Raw genomic sequence first — 16496 nt, 5'->3', positions numbered from 1 at the left:
ATGCAGGCTCACTTGCCTAGTCCTATTGACCAATGAAATCCAAACTAACTTAGAAGAAGTTCTTGTTCAAAGTGCCTCACTTAGGAGAGAGTGAAAGTTCTCAGCCAATTTTTCATTCAATGGAAAAATGACCCAAGATAAATGCAAATGAAAAGTACACCAAGACTCCGTGTGGACCCGACTCGCCTTGCTCGCGCCTCACTCGGCTTCCTCTACAACCATGTCTGACAAACCCGATATGGCTGAGATTGAGAAATTCAGTAAGTCAAAACTGAAGATGGCAGAAATGCAAGAGAAAAATCCACTGCCTTCCAAAGAAACGATCGAACGGGGCAGCAAGCAGGAGAATCGTAATGAGGCGTGTGCTGCCAATATGCACTGTACATGCCACAAGCATTGCCTTCTTCCTTTACTTCTTTTAGCTGTTAACTTTGTAAGATGCAAAGAGGTTGGATCAAGTTTAGATGTCTGTGCTGCCCCTTTTCACGTCAAAGAATCGAGAAGTACTAATTAGGAAGGCTGCGCTGCCCTCTCCCATGTGCCTGTCTGGTTGGCAGGGAAGGAAAAGAACTTGCATGTTGGTGAAGGATGATGGTAAAATCTGGAGTAAAAGCAAAATTTGGTCCAAGGTGTCCTACAGGCTGTAAAATGTAGTTTAATCAGAGTGCCATTTTTTTTGGTTGTTCAAATGATTTTAATTATTGGAATGCACAATGTTTTCAATATTCAAATAAAAAGTTTTAAAATCTAAAAAAAAAGTACACAAAGATAATGTTTCTCACCAATTGAATTGACAAAAATCTCATTTGATTGATGCTCTACTGGTGAAGCTTTGGGGAAACAGTTACTCTCATGCATTGCTGGTGGAAGTGAAAATTGTTAGAAGTCTATGGAGGGATATTTGGTAATATTAAGCAAAATTCCATATAAATTCACCTTTTGATTGTGATTGGTATTCTATCCTAAGATATCTGAACAAATAATAAAAGTATGTACAAATTAATTCATTACACTATTACTGTATCATCAAAAGACTAGAAACAGACTAAATGTCTGCCATAGGTTGAATGGATTATACTGTACCAAGTGGAAAGGAAGGAGGCAAAGCAGCTGATCTGTGATCCATTCTTCCTCTGATTACTAAAGGGAGATTGAGCAGTGGGGGAAGAAAGTAGGTGACCTGGTTTACTCTTGTAAATGTATTAACTAAATCTCTGGGCAACAGATGAATGATTTTGCTCCATACCGATTCCCCTCTAAGGAATGCATCAAGCAAGACAATCCCAGTTTAGGATTGTTATCATAAACAAATCTTCAATCCATAGATTGATGAGGCATGACACTCCCTGGAGAAAGTCACATGAGCTATTCAAATTTCTTGGGTATGAAACTGGGGATGCTGCACAGCTCAAATGTTCCCTGCTATGAGAGGTGACCTGCAAACCTCATTACAAACCCCACTTTTCACCCTGAGCCAGAAAGCATGGCTCTGATGGGGAAAAGAAGGATCTGGGCACCACGTGGGTTATCCTGGATCTCTCACTATATCATTCATGAGCCTTGATCACTTGTGTCTATGAAATTTTTAGTAAAGCTTGATACCAATTTGTGTAAGTGTGATGTGACAACCTCACTTTTTGTGTTAGCTCACTCACATAAAGGAGACCATCCACAGGTTAATGGAAAGAAGAAGATATATATGCCCTGATGTGGAATGATCTCCAGGATATCTTCAGGACAAAAAAGAAAGTGCAGAATAGCATATATCATATGCCAGTCTTCATGCAAGAATAGAGCAAGGATACAAAACCTATCTTTAAGCTTATATTTTCAAAAGTAAAACACTGGAAGCTTAAACCAAAAACTTGTAAAAATGATTGCTGTGAGAAGAAGGGAGGAAACAGAGCACAAGAGAAAAGAATGATAGCAAGAGTTTTTAAAACTTTGATACATAATTTGGACTTGGAAGCATGGAAATGTTTATACATTCAAAATTCAAATTAAATCCAAGGGAAAAATATTTTGAAATTAAAAAGATTCTGGAACAAAATGAACCCAACTATATATAAAATTTGAGATATGACAACAAGAGAAAAAAATACTTCTAACTACTTTAGTTTTCAGTCTTTTGATTATACATCCTTAAAGGAGTATAAAATGAAGACAGACCTGCAGATTTTTAAAACTTCATCTAGTAGTCTTTTTGATACTTGCTAATATTAGTATTATTATTCTCAAATATGTATATATATATGTTAAGATGAAACAAATAAATTTAATGTTGGTAACAACCAAAATTTTTAGCAAAAAAAATACTAATTAATATCAGAGAAATTATGTAAAAACTCTGAAAGACTATATTTAAATTACTTTATAACTCAGGATTTATTTTCCTTAAAAAATGTGTTTCCTAGCTCCATCCATTGAAAAGGCCCAGAAGCAATGACACCCTGGAAATGATTAGCATCCCCATTCTCTGGATTATGGTTTAAAATACCATTCCCCAGGACTGGAAAACTGGAGGAGCCCATGCATCTAGTTGTGCTAGAAACATGGAAACTCTAAGAGACCAACAGAGCTTTGTCAAAAGAACAGGAGGTCAACACGACGTTGTTCTCAGTTTGAGCACCAAAAGGAACAACTACAAACTGAATACATGAAAAACTGAGTTTGCAATATACTTAAAGCAAGAGAACACTATACAAAGCAGTCATGGAGTGCCATTGTGAGTATCTAAGACACCAACTCCTGAAATTGAAAATTATTAATCCAAGAAAAGAATTATGCAATTTTTTTTTACCTTTTTGCTATAAATTGTATTAAGGATAAACAAAGAACCCCCAACACAAAAGGAAAGCTCATTTTGAAGAAACATTGCTGTTGATAGATGTGGTAGAAAGGAGAGAATTTTTGAAATCATGATTTTGCAACCTCTTATGAAATACCTGATTCAGATGATGATCACCCATGCATGGAGCCATCCCCCGGGAGGCTGGTATGCCAGTAGGAACTCAGGGAAAAATTTCAGCCTGCCTAAAAGCATACCTCCTGGCGTAATGCGCTGTGGAATAACACAGCCCCACATCAAATATGAAAGGGGTCTTGTGAAAAAGACACATCAAGGTTTTAAAACTAACTTAAGCTTACATGAAACAGAGGGACAAAAGAACAAGTTAAACAACACTTCAAAGAAGCATGCACTTACACACACAGAATGTGAGAAATCCCACGGGATAACTGACCTGGTTTCCTTAGGAGCCAGTGGTATGAAGAAAACCCAAATGGAGCAGGAAAGGGAGTGGGGAAAACTGATCTAAATAAGGAGGCTAGGGAAATGTAACAACAAAATGGAATGCGGGGGCTTAGGTAGCAGGCTGACTCAAACCAGTGTCAGTCAAATGACATTTATAAGGCAATCAGGAAACTGAAATGTCGATTGGGTATTAGATGATGCGAAGAACTTACTAACTGTATTAGGCATGATAAGGGTATTACGGTTATGGAAGAAAGTGTCCTCCTTTTTTTAGGACATGCACCCCTACCTATGTAGAGGTGAAATGACATGGCATATGAGATTTTCTTTAAAATATTACAGAAAAAAATAGATGAAGCAAGTCCGGCAAAATGTTATTGGAGCTGGGCTATGGATATAGGATGACCATTTTGCTCTTCCCTCCACTTCTGTGTATGCTGAGCATTTTTTTTTGTAATACAAAAGGAGAATCATACAGGGGTGGAGCCCATGGGAAGACAGACGCAGAGACTGGAGTTTTGCTACAACAAGGCAAGGAACCCCGAGAATGGTCAACAACCTCCAGAAGCTGGAAGGAACCAGAAGGCGGCCTCTCCTAGAGACTTCAGAGTGGGCACGCCCCTGCTGGCATGTTATTTTCAGACCTCTGGCTTGCAGAAACGTGAAAAAATGAGTTTCGTTGCTTAAGACAAAGAAGGAAGGAAGGAGGAGCCCAAGAAAGGAAGGAAGGATGGAGGGAAGGAAGACAGGCAAGTCTGGAAGGAAGGAAGGAAGGAAAGAAGACAAGAAGGAAAATGAGAAGAAAGAGAGGGAATGATGCTTGCGGAAAATATTTCACATTGAAATGAAGCTGTGCATGATTTTCATTGTTTGTTGTAAATTGACAAGTGGAATCTGACCATCCCAAGCCAGCCAGTATCCTTAAGAACTAACTATAAGAGCTACTGTGAGGTCTAAAAGTGATTTTGTTGATGTAAATATGCAGAGAAATAAATAAAAGTTAAAGTCAATTCAAAAAGATAAAGGAAGTGCTATCACACTGGGCCTGGTGACAAACTATTGCTATTGGGGATATAATGCTTTTTAAAGGATTTTGTTTCTTCTGTACATTCTAAGTACTCTGTCAGGTTGGTCGATATACATAAAAACACATTTTCAAGATGATGAAAACTAGTCAAAATTTACTTTTAAAGTTCAAAAAAAAAATGTTGAAAATTCCTTTTCTGTCTTTCAATAAGTGTATCTATATTGGAAGTTCAGTATACATCCCCAAGGGCTGCTGGGAGACATCTGCCGGATGCTTTCCATTAAATTCCAAGGAAAAGTGGGTTAGTGGCTTTTTTGACCCTCCCCCCATCTTCTAATGTTATAATGCTTCAGTTGATTTGTTTCCTTTTGGGGAGATGTTGGTATAGAAATGCTTTTAGCTAACAGTGACATGATCTCAGCTTTCATTTATGGCTAATAAGATATAAGGATTTTAATAATTGTGACCATATCCATATAAATATAAATTTTTCCATGCTAAAACCATAGAACTACTAAGACATCAGAGGCAAGCGAAGATATGGATGGTTAACTCTAGTTATAAGCAGCCCTAGCTATTTCCTGTCATTCTCTAATTAAACAACTTACCTTTTATACTGCCTTATAGTTTATATAACATTTTCATATAAACGACCCCATATAATCTTCATTTCTACTGTGTGCATGGTATAATTAGAGCTCTATTTGACAGGCAGTGAAGTTCAGAGGATCAAAATGGTTTGCTCAAGGTCCCACAGTTACTGAAATGGTGGTGGTAAGACTACTGATTCATAAATCTCCATTAATTACTTTGAATAAAATCAGACAATCAGACATTAGTAGCTAACAGTGGAGACATGCTAAACACCGCTTACCTTTCAAAGCCAATCTGCCGAAACGTCTTTTCCCATGTTGAACCTGCAGGAGAAGAAAGAAACAAAATTAGTGCATGTCAAGTATTTGGATGATTTAGTTCCAGATATTTAGGACAAAGCTACCTGCCTAGATATTTGGGGTTACATTTAGGTAGATTTCTTGGTTTTCCCTGATATTCATCAGTCCCCAATTCTGGCCCCTAAATGGCCTTTTTTGGGAGTATTCTACTTAAGGATGTATGAGCATACACTCTACAATAAGACACTCTCCTCTGATAAGCCAGTAGGCAACTAAAGAAATTCTCCAAAAATTCAAATGTGTGTCTGGCTCAGAACAATACTATTAAAACACTCCTCTCAAAAAAAAAAAAAAGAAAAAAAAGAAAAAAAAAAAGAAATAGACCATTGTAAATTTGTAAATTGTACATTCTAAAATTCAATTTTTAATTTCATGTAATCTTTTGAAAGCTAGAAGACACTCTGAAGTTTCAGCACTATGCAACGCCTTTATCTTACCAATGCTGAAGCAAAGGATTAACATTTCCCTTTTTAAAAATATTTTTGTAAGCCAAAAGCAATTTACATTAGAAGTCTCCTGAATGCAAAAATGCTATATTTCAAGCGACATGATTTGAAGAGTCTATTATAGAAAGTCATACAAGAAGAATAGCTTGGTATAAAAACAGATTTTCTACAATTTTTCCACCATAGACACGAATAAGTCTTCCCTACCATTATTGAACTGTAATAATTTTCTGAGGACTTGATATAAAGCCAAGTAACTTTTATCCCATAGCATGTTAATAATAAATTCTGCATTCACAAAAGGGTTTGTGCTACTAACCCAGGGTTTTACATTTTCCTGATACTGTTAGTGGCAAAAATATTTAGATTTCAGTAACTCTCACAAGGAAGTATCCACTCAGCTCTAAATTCATATGTTGTGTTGCGTATCAGTAGCTTAACAATCAAGTGGCTAATTGCTGTCTTTCTGTAAAATGTAATTTTACAAACAGGAAGGGGTGGATTCAGTGTTGGGTCTCCAGAGGATAGTACCCTGCTCCTTTTCTAAAATCATAATAAACGGGGATATGCCTATGTTTCTTTCTTGAGAACTCTGCCCCAAATGCTTTATCCTCAGGTGGACTGCAGTGTCTCCCACACATGAAGTAGACTCCTGGGAAGTCAGGAGGCTAGAGGGACGCCGGAGACCTGGGCAATCTCCCTGGCCAGCTGCGAGGGCTGACCTGTACCCAGGGGACTGTGGTGGTTAAAATGGAGCATTTGCAGCGATTTTATAAATAACGAAAGTACCGAATTTGGAGTATGAATGGTATCTATCTATCTGTGGATGAAGTCACACGCATCCATTAAATTCCATTTTGCTTTGCTGAGTAGGAGAGAAAGACTGGGAATTTTAACTAACCAGCCCAGGAATTCCTCATGGCCTTGGGCCCGCGAGAGTGGGTCCCCTATGAATATCATCTGTCTTGTGAGTCACACACAAAATAGTTAAGAAACCCTGTATCAGGAATTCTTTGAAGGCAAACATCCTGCCCCTGAAATCCTAGCACGTAAGACACTGACATTCTAAGATGAAGGAAGGGGGGAGAAGGGAGGGAAAAGATAAATAGATACTACACTTGATCTTAGCCAAAAGACTGAGAAGCAATGACACAAAGTGAGAGAAAGAAAAGAACAGAAAAAATGAGAAAAAAAAATTGAACCTCCCCAGGCTGAATGCCATTGGATTCAAGGACAATTGACAATCACCTGGCTCAAAGCAACAAGTGGAAGAGGCCAAGAGCCCCCTGCCTGCTGAAGTGAGAACCAGATGGTCTGAGCACAGACCAGGTGAGAAAGGCCAGCATTTTCAACTAAGGGATGGGAAGAGGGGATGAGGGAGAGGGATGGGCCCCAAGGGGGTTTAGCTACTTTTCTCCACTTCCCTTTCTTTCAGTGAGAAAGCACCTTTTACATTATTCTACATTTCCACCAGTTTCCCCAATCTTCTCAGTATATTCCTAAATTATTTTTTATAAGAAAATCCTTTTATTTTCCATAGACTCAATTTATTCTCAAGCCAAAATAAATGGTTTTGCCATACTTCACTATCGAGCTTTTCAAAATGGGGACTTTAATGAAGAAATAGGCACTATCTTCTTATTTCTGAAAATTGCAAACTCTGATTCAAGTTCTTGGTGTGAGATTTCCAGCACTCCTTAGAATAAACACTACTAAGCGGCTCAACCAAGCACAATAGAACACGACTTCGTTATATCCACTGGACAGCAAATGCATTAATGATTTCAGCATCTTACACACCGCAGGCATTCCTCACTGTTTGCTGTGAATACTAAAAGAACCATTGAGCATGCTGAGTATGAGACTGAATATATTAAAGTACAGTTTATGCCCTCAAATGCCATATACCCTAGAGGGCTGAGTTTTTATACCTTTTGTGAGCACTTAGTCATGATGAAACAAGGAACACACAATAAATGGAACAGACGTATTCAGATCCTTTGGCACCAAAAATGCTTTTGACAGCCCATTATTCAGTTGCTGGGGAATTCTTTTAAAGCCATTAACCATGTTTTACATGGTAAGGTAATAATATGCTCCTTTGCCAAAGCAATCCAACACGGAGAGAGAAAAGTAGAGAAAACAAAAGTGGCTGGCAGACTTCCTTGATTCAACACTTCTTAAATGAGAGCTATAATGCAGAGAAGACACAAACATGTAACAGGCTTCAGGCAAAGAGCAAAGAGTAGTGCTGCCACCACCACCAAGGAAAATATATACCATAGAGAAATGGATACAATTGAGAAGAATGTTCTTTTCTGTCCTTAGAAGAAGCAGTTTAGAAACAATGAATTGTGATTCTTTGCTTTCAACAATTGCACTATCTCTGGTGATCAGAACTGAAGTCTAACAAGGAGGATTGTAGAGTCTAGAGGCTGGAATCAAACCTGTGACTAATTGCCATTCAGTATGCAGAGCAAGTTTCAATATCCACTCTTCCAGGGTGGCAAGATACCTTTTGAAATCCACCAGTGCTAACACTGAGTACAAAGTGAATGGCTTCTTCTCCCTGAACAAAGTAATCAGCAATTCCTCATTTACCTGTAGCTCCATCTATCCATTCCCATTCTCTCTACTACCCTCCTTCACCCTATTTACCTGTCATCCCTGCCAGCGCCACTTTCCCTTCTTTATTTTTACATTTTTATTGTCTTTTCTTAAAAGACAGATAGATCACAAAAAATGTTACATTAAAAAATATAAGAGGTTCCCATATACCCCACACCCCACCCCACCTCACTCCTCTCACATCAACAACCTCTTTCATCATTGGGGCGCATTCATTGCATTTGGTGAATACATTTTGGAGTACTGCTGCACTGCATGGATTATAGTTTGCACTGTAGTGTATACTCTTCCCCAGTCCACTCAGTGGGTGGAGTGGACATCATTATCCCAGGGTCCACAGGATGGAGGAGTGAAATATGGATTAGAGTGGACTTACTGGTATTCTACTATAGAACTATTGTGACTCTAGCAATGGGAAGAAATTGTACCATTGATGTGGAGACAGTGGCCACAGGAGTTGCTGAGGGCAGGGAGAGGGAAGAAGAGATGTGATGTGGGAGCATTTTTGGACTTGGAGTTGTCTTAAATGATATTGCAAGGACAGATGCTGGACATTATATATTCTGCCGTAATCCCTTCTCCTTTTGATAACAGCGACTTCCCTTCTTTGGGTGCCACCCCAGGGCAACTGTTGCTTCTGGTAGGGTGAAGGAGATGCAGGAAGATCTTTGGTTCTTTGTCTCCCCAGCAACAAAGGACAGTAGATCAAGGATGGGCTCCACACCAACTAGATCAAGCCAAAAAGAAGGTATTCCCTAGGCTCCATGTCCATTTATTCTGTTAATCTTTTCCTTGCTTGCTTGTTTGCTTGACTAAGTGGTAAGATGATCTCTCTCCTCACCTGTCAGAGAACCAGGGTGATGGGAGTTCAGCTCTGACAAAGGCCATGCTGGCTTCCCTGAACCCCCCAGCCCCAGAGAGCCTGTCCATTTGAGGGAAGGGCACCTGTGTCTCAAAGAGTACTAAATATGAACAAAGAAAAATACGATTTTAACAATGCCTTCAGCATCCAAATTTTGATGGGAATGAGAGCAGTTTTAATCAATGCTAGCCATTTTTAAGCATATTTTAAATCAAGAAAGTGAACATTTATTCCGATATTAACAATAGCAATCACTAACGCTTCCTCTCCTTAATCACTTACCAGATGCTAACTTCATCTATCTTGGCTAATTTAATCCCCCCAATGCTCTAGGTGGTCAATGTGTCATGTTTTCTTTTCAGGTTAGACAACAGGACTAGAGAAATTAAGGGCTCAAGAGGCAACCTTGTTCTTAGCCTCTTGACTCATTGTTTTGGAATACATAGGCGCTGGAGTCTTGTCTTTCTTTTCTTCTTTCCTGTCCTTCCCTTTCTCTCCTTCTTATCATATGTCTCCCAACCTGATCTGGCTACACTATGGAAATTGAAAAATATTCTGTTCATTCTACAAGGTTTTAGGTGCCTGATTACTAACTTTTGAGCATGCGAATGCCAAGAGCAGAAGTTGCCTGTTGCCAAATCCCTTTTTTTGGACCTATGAATTTTCCTATGTTAATTCTGTGTAACCATCAGTATGCACAACTGTAATTTAATCTTTAAAAATATACATACACAAAGGTCATATACCAATATGTAGTCTGTAGATGGTGGAACAAAGGGTGAATAACTTCTTTTTTAGGACATACTGGGGATTGAACCTAGGACCTCATATCTGGGAGGCAGGCACTCAACCACTGAGCTATATCTGCTCCCCAGGCATGATTAAATTTTTTTTTTTTAAGATTTATTTATTTATTAATTTCCCCCCCCCCCCCCTGGTTGTCTGTTCTTGGTGTCTATTTGCTGCGTCTTGTTTCTTTGTCCGCTTCTGTTGTCGTCAGCGGCATGGGAAGTGTGGGCGGCGCCATTCCTGGGCAGGCTGCACTTTCTTTTCACGCTGGGCAGCTTTCCTCACGGGCGCACTCCTTGCGCGTGGGGCTCCCCCACGCGGGGGACACCCTTGCGTGGCATGGCACTCCTTGCGCGCATCAGCACTGCGCATGGCCAGCTCCACACGGGTCAAGGAGGCCCGGGGTTTGAACCGCGGACCTCCCATATGGTAGACGGACGCCCTAACCACTGGGCCAAAGTCCGTTTCCCTGATTAATTTTTATTTCTGCTAATTTTTCTGTAGTAGTGGTTAAAAGTGCAGAGCTTTGCTTGTTACTTGAAACTAAGCATTTGAGTTTTAAGTACAGCCCTACTTCTAGCCATCTGTATTTCCTTAGGCAAGGAACTCTTGGGTCTTTTCTTTCATTAAAATAGTATTAAGAGGTTGCATATAGGACCCTTTCAGTTTGTGATTTTATTTTTTGATAAATGCTGTCATGTGAAAGGTAGAATCCTTTATGTTGTGATTTACCTTGTAAATTGCTTATTCAATCTAGTATCCTGTTTCTTCATTGATTTCTTTTATCAATCATTATTTTAATCAATCATTTGCCCAATTTCTAATTCCAAAAAAAAAAAGTAGCATGATTTTGGTGAAGGTCAAATGACTGTAGACTTTCATTAAATTGAATGGTTTTTCACCAAGAATATCTTGGCAGTTGAGAGCCACTCGAACTTGGACCTACACCTCTGCATTTTCAAAATAATTGGCAGAAAAGGACTAAGCATTCATGGAAATGGTGGGTGTTTGCCAGCATATTCCCATAAAAATAGAAATATTCTCACTTGTGGTTGAGGTTGACAGGCACTGAACACACAGCCTGGCCAGAACTTGGTGATGAAACACTCAATATCAGGAAAACTATATAACTGGTACCTTTTCTCCAGAAATATCATTTACATGATTTTTAACTCTTTAAAAGATCTTTTTACACAATCAAAGAAGTCAAGATTTTAACCACGCATTGAACATTGAACATAATGGAAATTCTAATAGAAAAATAGACATTTCTTCTCAATCAACTAGTAGTGACATTTTATTTTGCAAATATGAAGATACTTTTTTGTTGAATTTTAGTTGAAATATAATTAACCCCAGAGATGGATTTGCATGCACCCAAGTAATGCGGATTTCCCCATCCAATGAGCAATTTCAACATTTGGTGAAATCGTGTGATCTGTAAAATTTTCCGAGTCTTAATTCCCAGGTGAAATCTGTCATCACTGGGTTCTTTTCCATACCTTAATGAACCATTTTCATATTAAATGGCCTATTATTATTTTTTAAAGCGTCCTTCTTACTTCTAACCTAATACTCTTGTTTTGTAATGTCCATTCCCCCTCAGTGCGGATATCCAGATGTTGCCCTTTTACATTTGTAATAACAGTCAAGTTATAGGCTTTAGTTTATATTCCACTTATCCTTTTTCACTTCTTTCCAGGATATGCTTTAATTTTCCATCTCATCTAAGGGTGATCCCTTCAAAAAAAATAAGGGTCAGAATTCACCAGGGTCATTAACAATCTGGTAGAATATAAACAACATAGATTTAATTGTCCATTTTTTAAAAAATGAATGACTTTTTGCATTTCCTTATTTGTAAAATAACATATCATTACAAAAGATAAAAAGGCAATCATATATTTTTGCATAAACATCCACTCTCTCAGTTTTGCTATTATATGTAGCCATGTAGTGAACATCTTGTACATATATCTTTGAGCATTTGTTCAATTATTGCATTAGGATAAATTCCCATCAGTAGAATTACCAAGTGAAGTTACAGCATATGTAGAATTTTGATTAATATTATCAAGATTGTATCCCAAAAGGTTATGTAAATTTACATTTGCTTGATTAACTTGGGTTTTATGAATTCATTTTTACCTTTTAGAAAACATTTTATATTTGACCTATAGTTTCATGAAAATGTTGAAACTCAGGAAAATGTTTATGTAATTTCTAATCATGGATTACCTGTTCATTCTCATTGTCCATTTTAAAAATTAGATGTTTGTTTTTCATCCTATTGATATGTAGAAACACTATATATTAAGGTTTCTAGTCCCCAAATATGGCATATACTCAGCAAATACTTTTGTCCTTTAGATTCAAACTTCAATACTTAATTATTTCACTTTGCTGAATAAGAATGCTTCATGTTTACATTACTAGCCAATTTATATCATTTAGGTCTTAAGCTTTTCAATTTATGTGTGCCCCAATAGGTGGGAAGAACTATTGCATTTGTTTCTTTGATCATCATGTATCATTTAAAATGGACACAAATCTCAACTTTAGTAGCTCTTGAATGAGAATGATATATGTTCTTAGCTATAATTCTAAGTTGACTATTCAGGCTGAAGAATCCCTTTTGCCATAGTTCACTTTTTGTAAGATTAGGACAAGTCTATTCACAAATATGCATATTTCAACTCTCTCATCTGTGAATGAATGATGCCATGAACATCTGAAAGAATTATCTTTTTTAAAAAAACATTTTCAAATTACTCTAACATGAAATTTGAATCTTAAGTGGTTAATTCCCTCATTAGATAATGGATTTTTAATGCTGATCCTCGATTATAAAATTTGTGGTTTAAAATTGGATCTGGTTGGCAATCTGTGATTCTGCACTGAGCGACTTTCCCCTAGAATAGCTAAGGACACACTGCAAAAAAAAAGGAAACACACACACACTGAGAATAAGTCAATTTTCAAGCATTCTAGAGGAATGTTCTCGAGGAGATCAATTTAACTGAAATGGGAGACACAAATTGTAGTCTTCTATGCATAAGTCTCCAATGGAAACCAAGCAAAATAGTCAGCCTTAAAGATAATGCAAGTACTTTTCATTTTTTTCCTCACTGTATTCCTGCAGCTCAGAGACACAGGGTACATACTGAGCAGAAACTGGACAACTATGCCTTCTCTGCATAGACACCCCATTTTGAGGCAGCCAGATTTTTGTTCCAATCATCATCATCACATCATCCTACTTTCCCCTGCCTTCAATCTTTCTTCCAATCCAGTCCAACTCTTGGAAATAATGAGAAAATGTGTGTGCATGTGTGCGTGTGCATGTGTGTGTGTGTGTCTGTAGATGATGGACTATAGGGGAGGGAGTCAGCTCTCCGGGCCTGATATCATCTTTTGCGAGACACGGTGCTTATCAATAAAAATGTATAGGAATAGTTAGGGACTGAAAATCCTGACGCTGGATAGCCTGAGCACTGGAATCAGCCTAAATATGAAACAATTAGGAAATGTTTAAATAAATTATTGAAATATGGTGGCCCACTATGTGACATTCAAATTAAGTTTCTAATGAAGAATGATGAGATAACTGAGATTTCGAGCCTTTGTGTGAGTCAGCTAAGTTATAGTTGGTAAGGTGTCACAACTGTCATTCAAATCCAGATGTCCCTAACCTCCAATCTTATATTCCTTTTATTTCCTGCTGCTTCACCTAGGGTATTAGAGACATGAGATGGTCAAGAATAGAAGCTGAGGAAACAGACAATATTTTAAGAGCAGGTCAAGAAAGAGTATCCAGTTAGGAAAAATAGAAGATCTAAGAATGTAAAGGGGGAGGGTTTGAAGAGAGAAGGACTCACCAGTACCTGAGGCAGTAAAGAGGCTGGCTTGGATGGGAGGTGACTCAGACACCATCGTCATTAGAGGGGAGATGGTAACATGATATTATATAAAAGTCAATGAAAGAGGAGTGAACAGAAAACTAAAGGGAAGGCCAGGAAGCGAGGGTAGGCTGTTCTTTTACGAAGCACGGCCATGTTGGATGGAGAAGGATAAGATAATGAGGTTGGAGATGAGGACTAGAAGACGAGACAGGGCCAAAGGAGGACATTGCCTCTTGAGGGTGAGGTGCCTGCAAGGTCTATCACAGTGGAAGAAACACCATAGGCAATAAATAAAGGTATGCACATCCTACTTTTTTTTTTTTTTTACCTTCAGAGCAGTCATAATACAAGGTAGCAAAAATTCTCATAATTATGATACTTTTGGATAATCATGGTACATGGGTTCCTAATGGGGTCTGTTTCCCTTAACTTCAGCTTGGGACAAACCTGAATATAAAAGATTAAACCTCATCTTTAAAAGAAAAAAAGAAAAAAAAAAAGGAAGGAAGCAGGGGGTAAACAGAGGTTGAAGACAGAGAAAGAAAGGGCATTTCAAGAGATCAGTTAAGGGAGGAGAAGACTGGGCATGGGTGGAAAAATCTTTCCGGAGCAAGGCGAGGACCCTGGGTCCAGAGGCAATAGATGAAAAAGAGTGGCCACGGTAGGGGGTGGGGAGGGAAGTGAAGAAGTTCATGCAGAACTCGTCACCCTAAAGAGGGCAGGGAGATACCCTTTGAGAGAAAGGAATGCAAGAAACGGGTACTTAGACATCTCAGTTGATTATATAACTAACTGGATCTATTGTTGTTATACTAGTCATATAGAGGTTCATTTTGTTCAAGGCATTGTAATATATGGCACACCAAATTTATATAAAACAAATATATCTGTTTTAGGCAACTTAGAAGAGGCTTAAGGATTTTGCTGTGTTCTCCATTATGAAGAACAAATCTTCATTGTATGAATTTGCAGTGCTGGGCTGCCTCTGAATTAGCCCCATGGTGTGCTCTGAAAGCTATTTTAAAAAATAAACCTCTGATATCCATTTGCTTATTTGTTCTCGGTCTGTTTCTCCTAAATGTTGACTACAGCAGAGATTTACAGTAACTGTAGTTTCAGTTGTTTGGATGCCAGATGAATGTGAGTTTCCTGCAGTCTCCTAAGCAATATATACTCTGCTCAGAAATGGCTTAAACTCAAGACTACAGATGTTAAAATGAAACTCTTCTCTAATTTACCAGTTCCCTAACTTACTTGAAACACTAAGATGCTTGCATTAGATTCCATCCTCCTTGTTCATCTCCTGAAGTTCACACCTAAGATAAAAATTCTACATAAACACCTATGAATCGATGGGAAAATACTTTCACAAAGTGGCAGATCACTTTAAATGTTAATTTTTAAAATTTACAGGCTGCAATCACCCTGCCATGGTGCTTGGCTTGGGGGCAGCAGGTTGGAGAATGTTCTGACAATTCATGTCCAAGGGGACCATGGTCCAACCACTGGACGAATGGCCTGAGTTTTAGCAAGAGGCTAAGTTAGAGAATCTCCTTGCTGAAGTTATCAAAAACCTGGCAATATAGTCATTATAGTCACATCTTTGTAAGCAAGTATTTAATTCATGTGTCAAATGAATTTCCAGGCTTCAAATGCAAATTTTTAAATTTCATTCAGCAACAATGACAGGCAGCATTTATACTTTCTTAAGCTCTCTTGCTATTGCTTGTGCTTTGAGGAATTGTCCTACTGATGCTGGTTTCCTTTGATTTCAGGTGTCCTCTTTCTCTCAAAACCCAAACCAGAGGCTAATATTTCAGCACAACAGACAGTACTGATTCCAGTCTTGCAGAGAAATAAATTTGGCTTTGAATCCCCACTCCACTATTTCCCATGGCTCAGATTTCATTTGGGACATTACTTTATGTCTTTGAGTTAGTCAAAGCATCTCTAAAATGAGGATAGCAATACCTTCTTCACACGAATACACCAAGAACATGTATTCAAAGCATCTTGTGCAGTATCTGGCCCAAAGTAGGTATTAGATAAATGGAGCTTCTACAAATAAAAGGTTCTCAACCTAGGTTTTAAATGAACAGTGAGGCAAACTCTAAAACTCTGGGGCCTAAGGGTGTTAATTGTACACCATTACCACAGCCTGATTTCTCTTCCATTCCTTGTCCACATGCACATGTACACACACACACAATTCAGCAAAGGCGTGCATGCAAATGTATAGAAATAAGCTTTAGCATCTCTTTGCTTTTTAATTTGGCACATCTTTTTGTTTGCTGATTTGTTTCAGTCATTCCGTGCTGTATCGTATAATTTTCCTTTAAGTACATGTTTGCCAAACTCTTCAAAAACTATGCTGAGGAGCATGCAAATCAAGGTCAAACCACAGAAAACTTTTCATTCTTTAAGCTCAAGTCCTTCATAAAGAGCTCACAAGCATATAAGAATATCAAGCTGGCATTTGTGACATCCTCCCTTAGAGACACATGTGGGAACATGGATCAGGAGACCTGCTGTTTCTGCAGACCCGGAAGTAGAGTCCTACAACTGAAGGCCCTCAGGACGGACCCCAAGGACACACAGCGAGGGCTGACGTGATAACGGGCACTATATTCTTTTTT

The 16496-nt window shown here is 38.3% G+C and overlaps 1 protein-coding gene across 1 annotated transcript in view; it reads right to left on the bottom strand.

Annotated features, from left to right (window-relative positions):
- PIEZO2 (piezo type mechanosensitive ion channel component 2) overlaps positions 1–16496 on the bottom strand; it is a 504324-nt gene that overhangs the window by 230453 nt on the left and 257375 nt on the right. The window contains exon 4 of the mRNA XM_071208436.1: positions 5155–5197. Within this exon, the coding sequence (XP_071064537.1) occupies positions 5155–5197 (43 nt within the window). The remainder of the gene's footprint in view (positions 1–5154; positions 5198–16496) is intronic.

The sequence above is a fragment of the Dasypus novemcinctus genome, chromosome 16 (assembly GCF_030445035.2).
Source record: "Dasypus novemcinctus isolate mDasNov1 chromosome 16, mDasNov1.1.hap2, whole genome shotgun sequence".
NCBI lineage: Eukaryota > Metazoa > Chordata > Mammalia > Cingulata > Dasypodidae > Dasypus > Dasypus novemcinctus.
The sequence above is the reverse complement of the archived record's forward strand: the minus strand, read 5'-3'. Positions and strand labels throughout refer to the sequence as shown.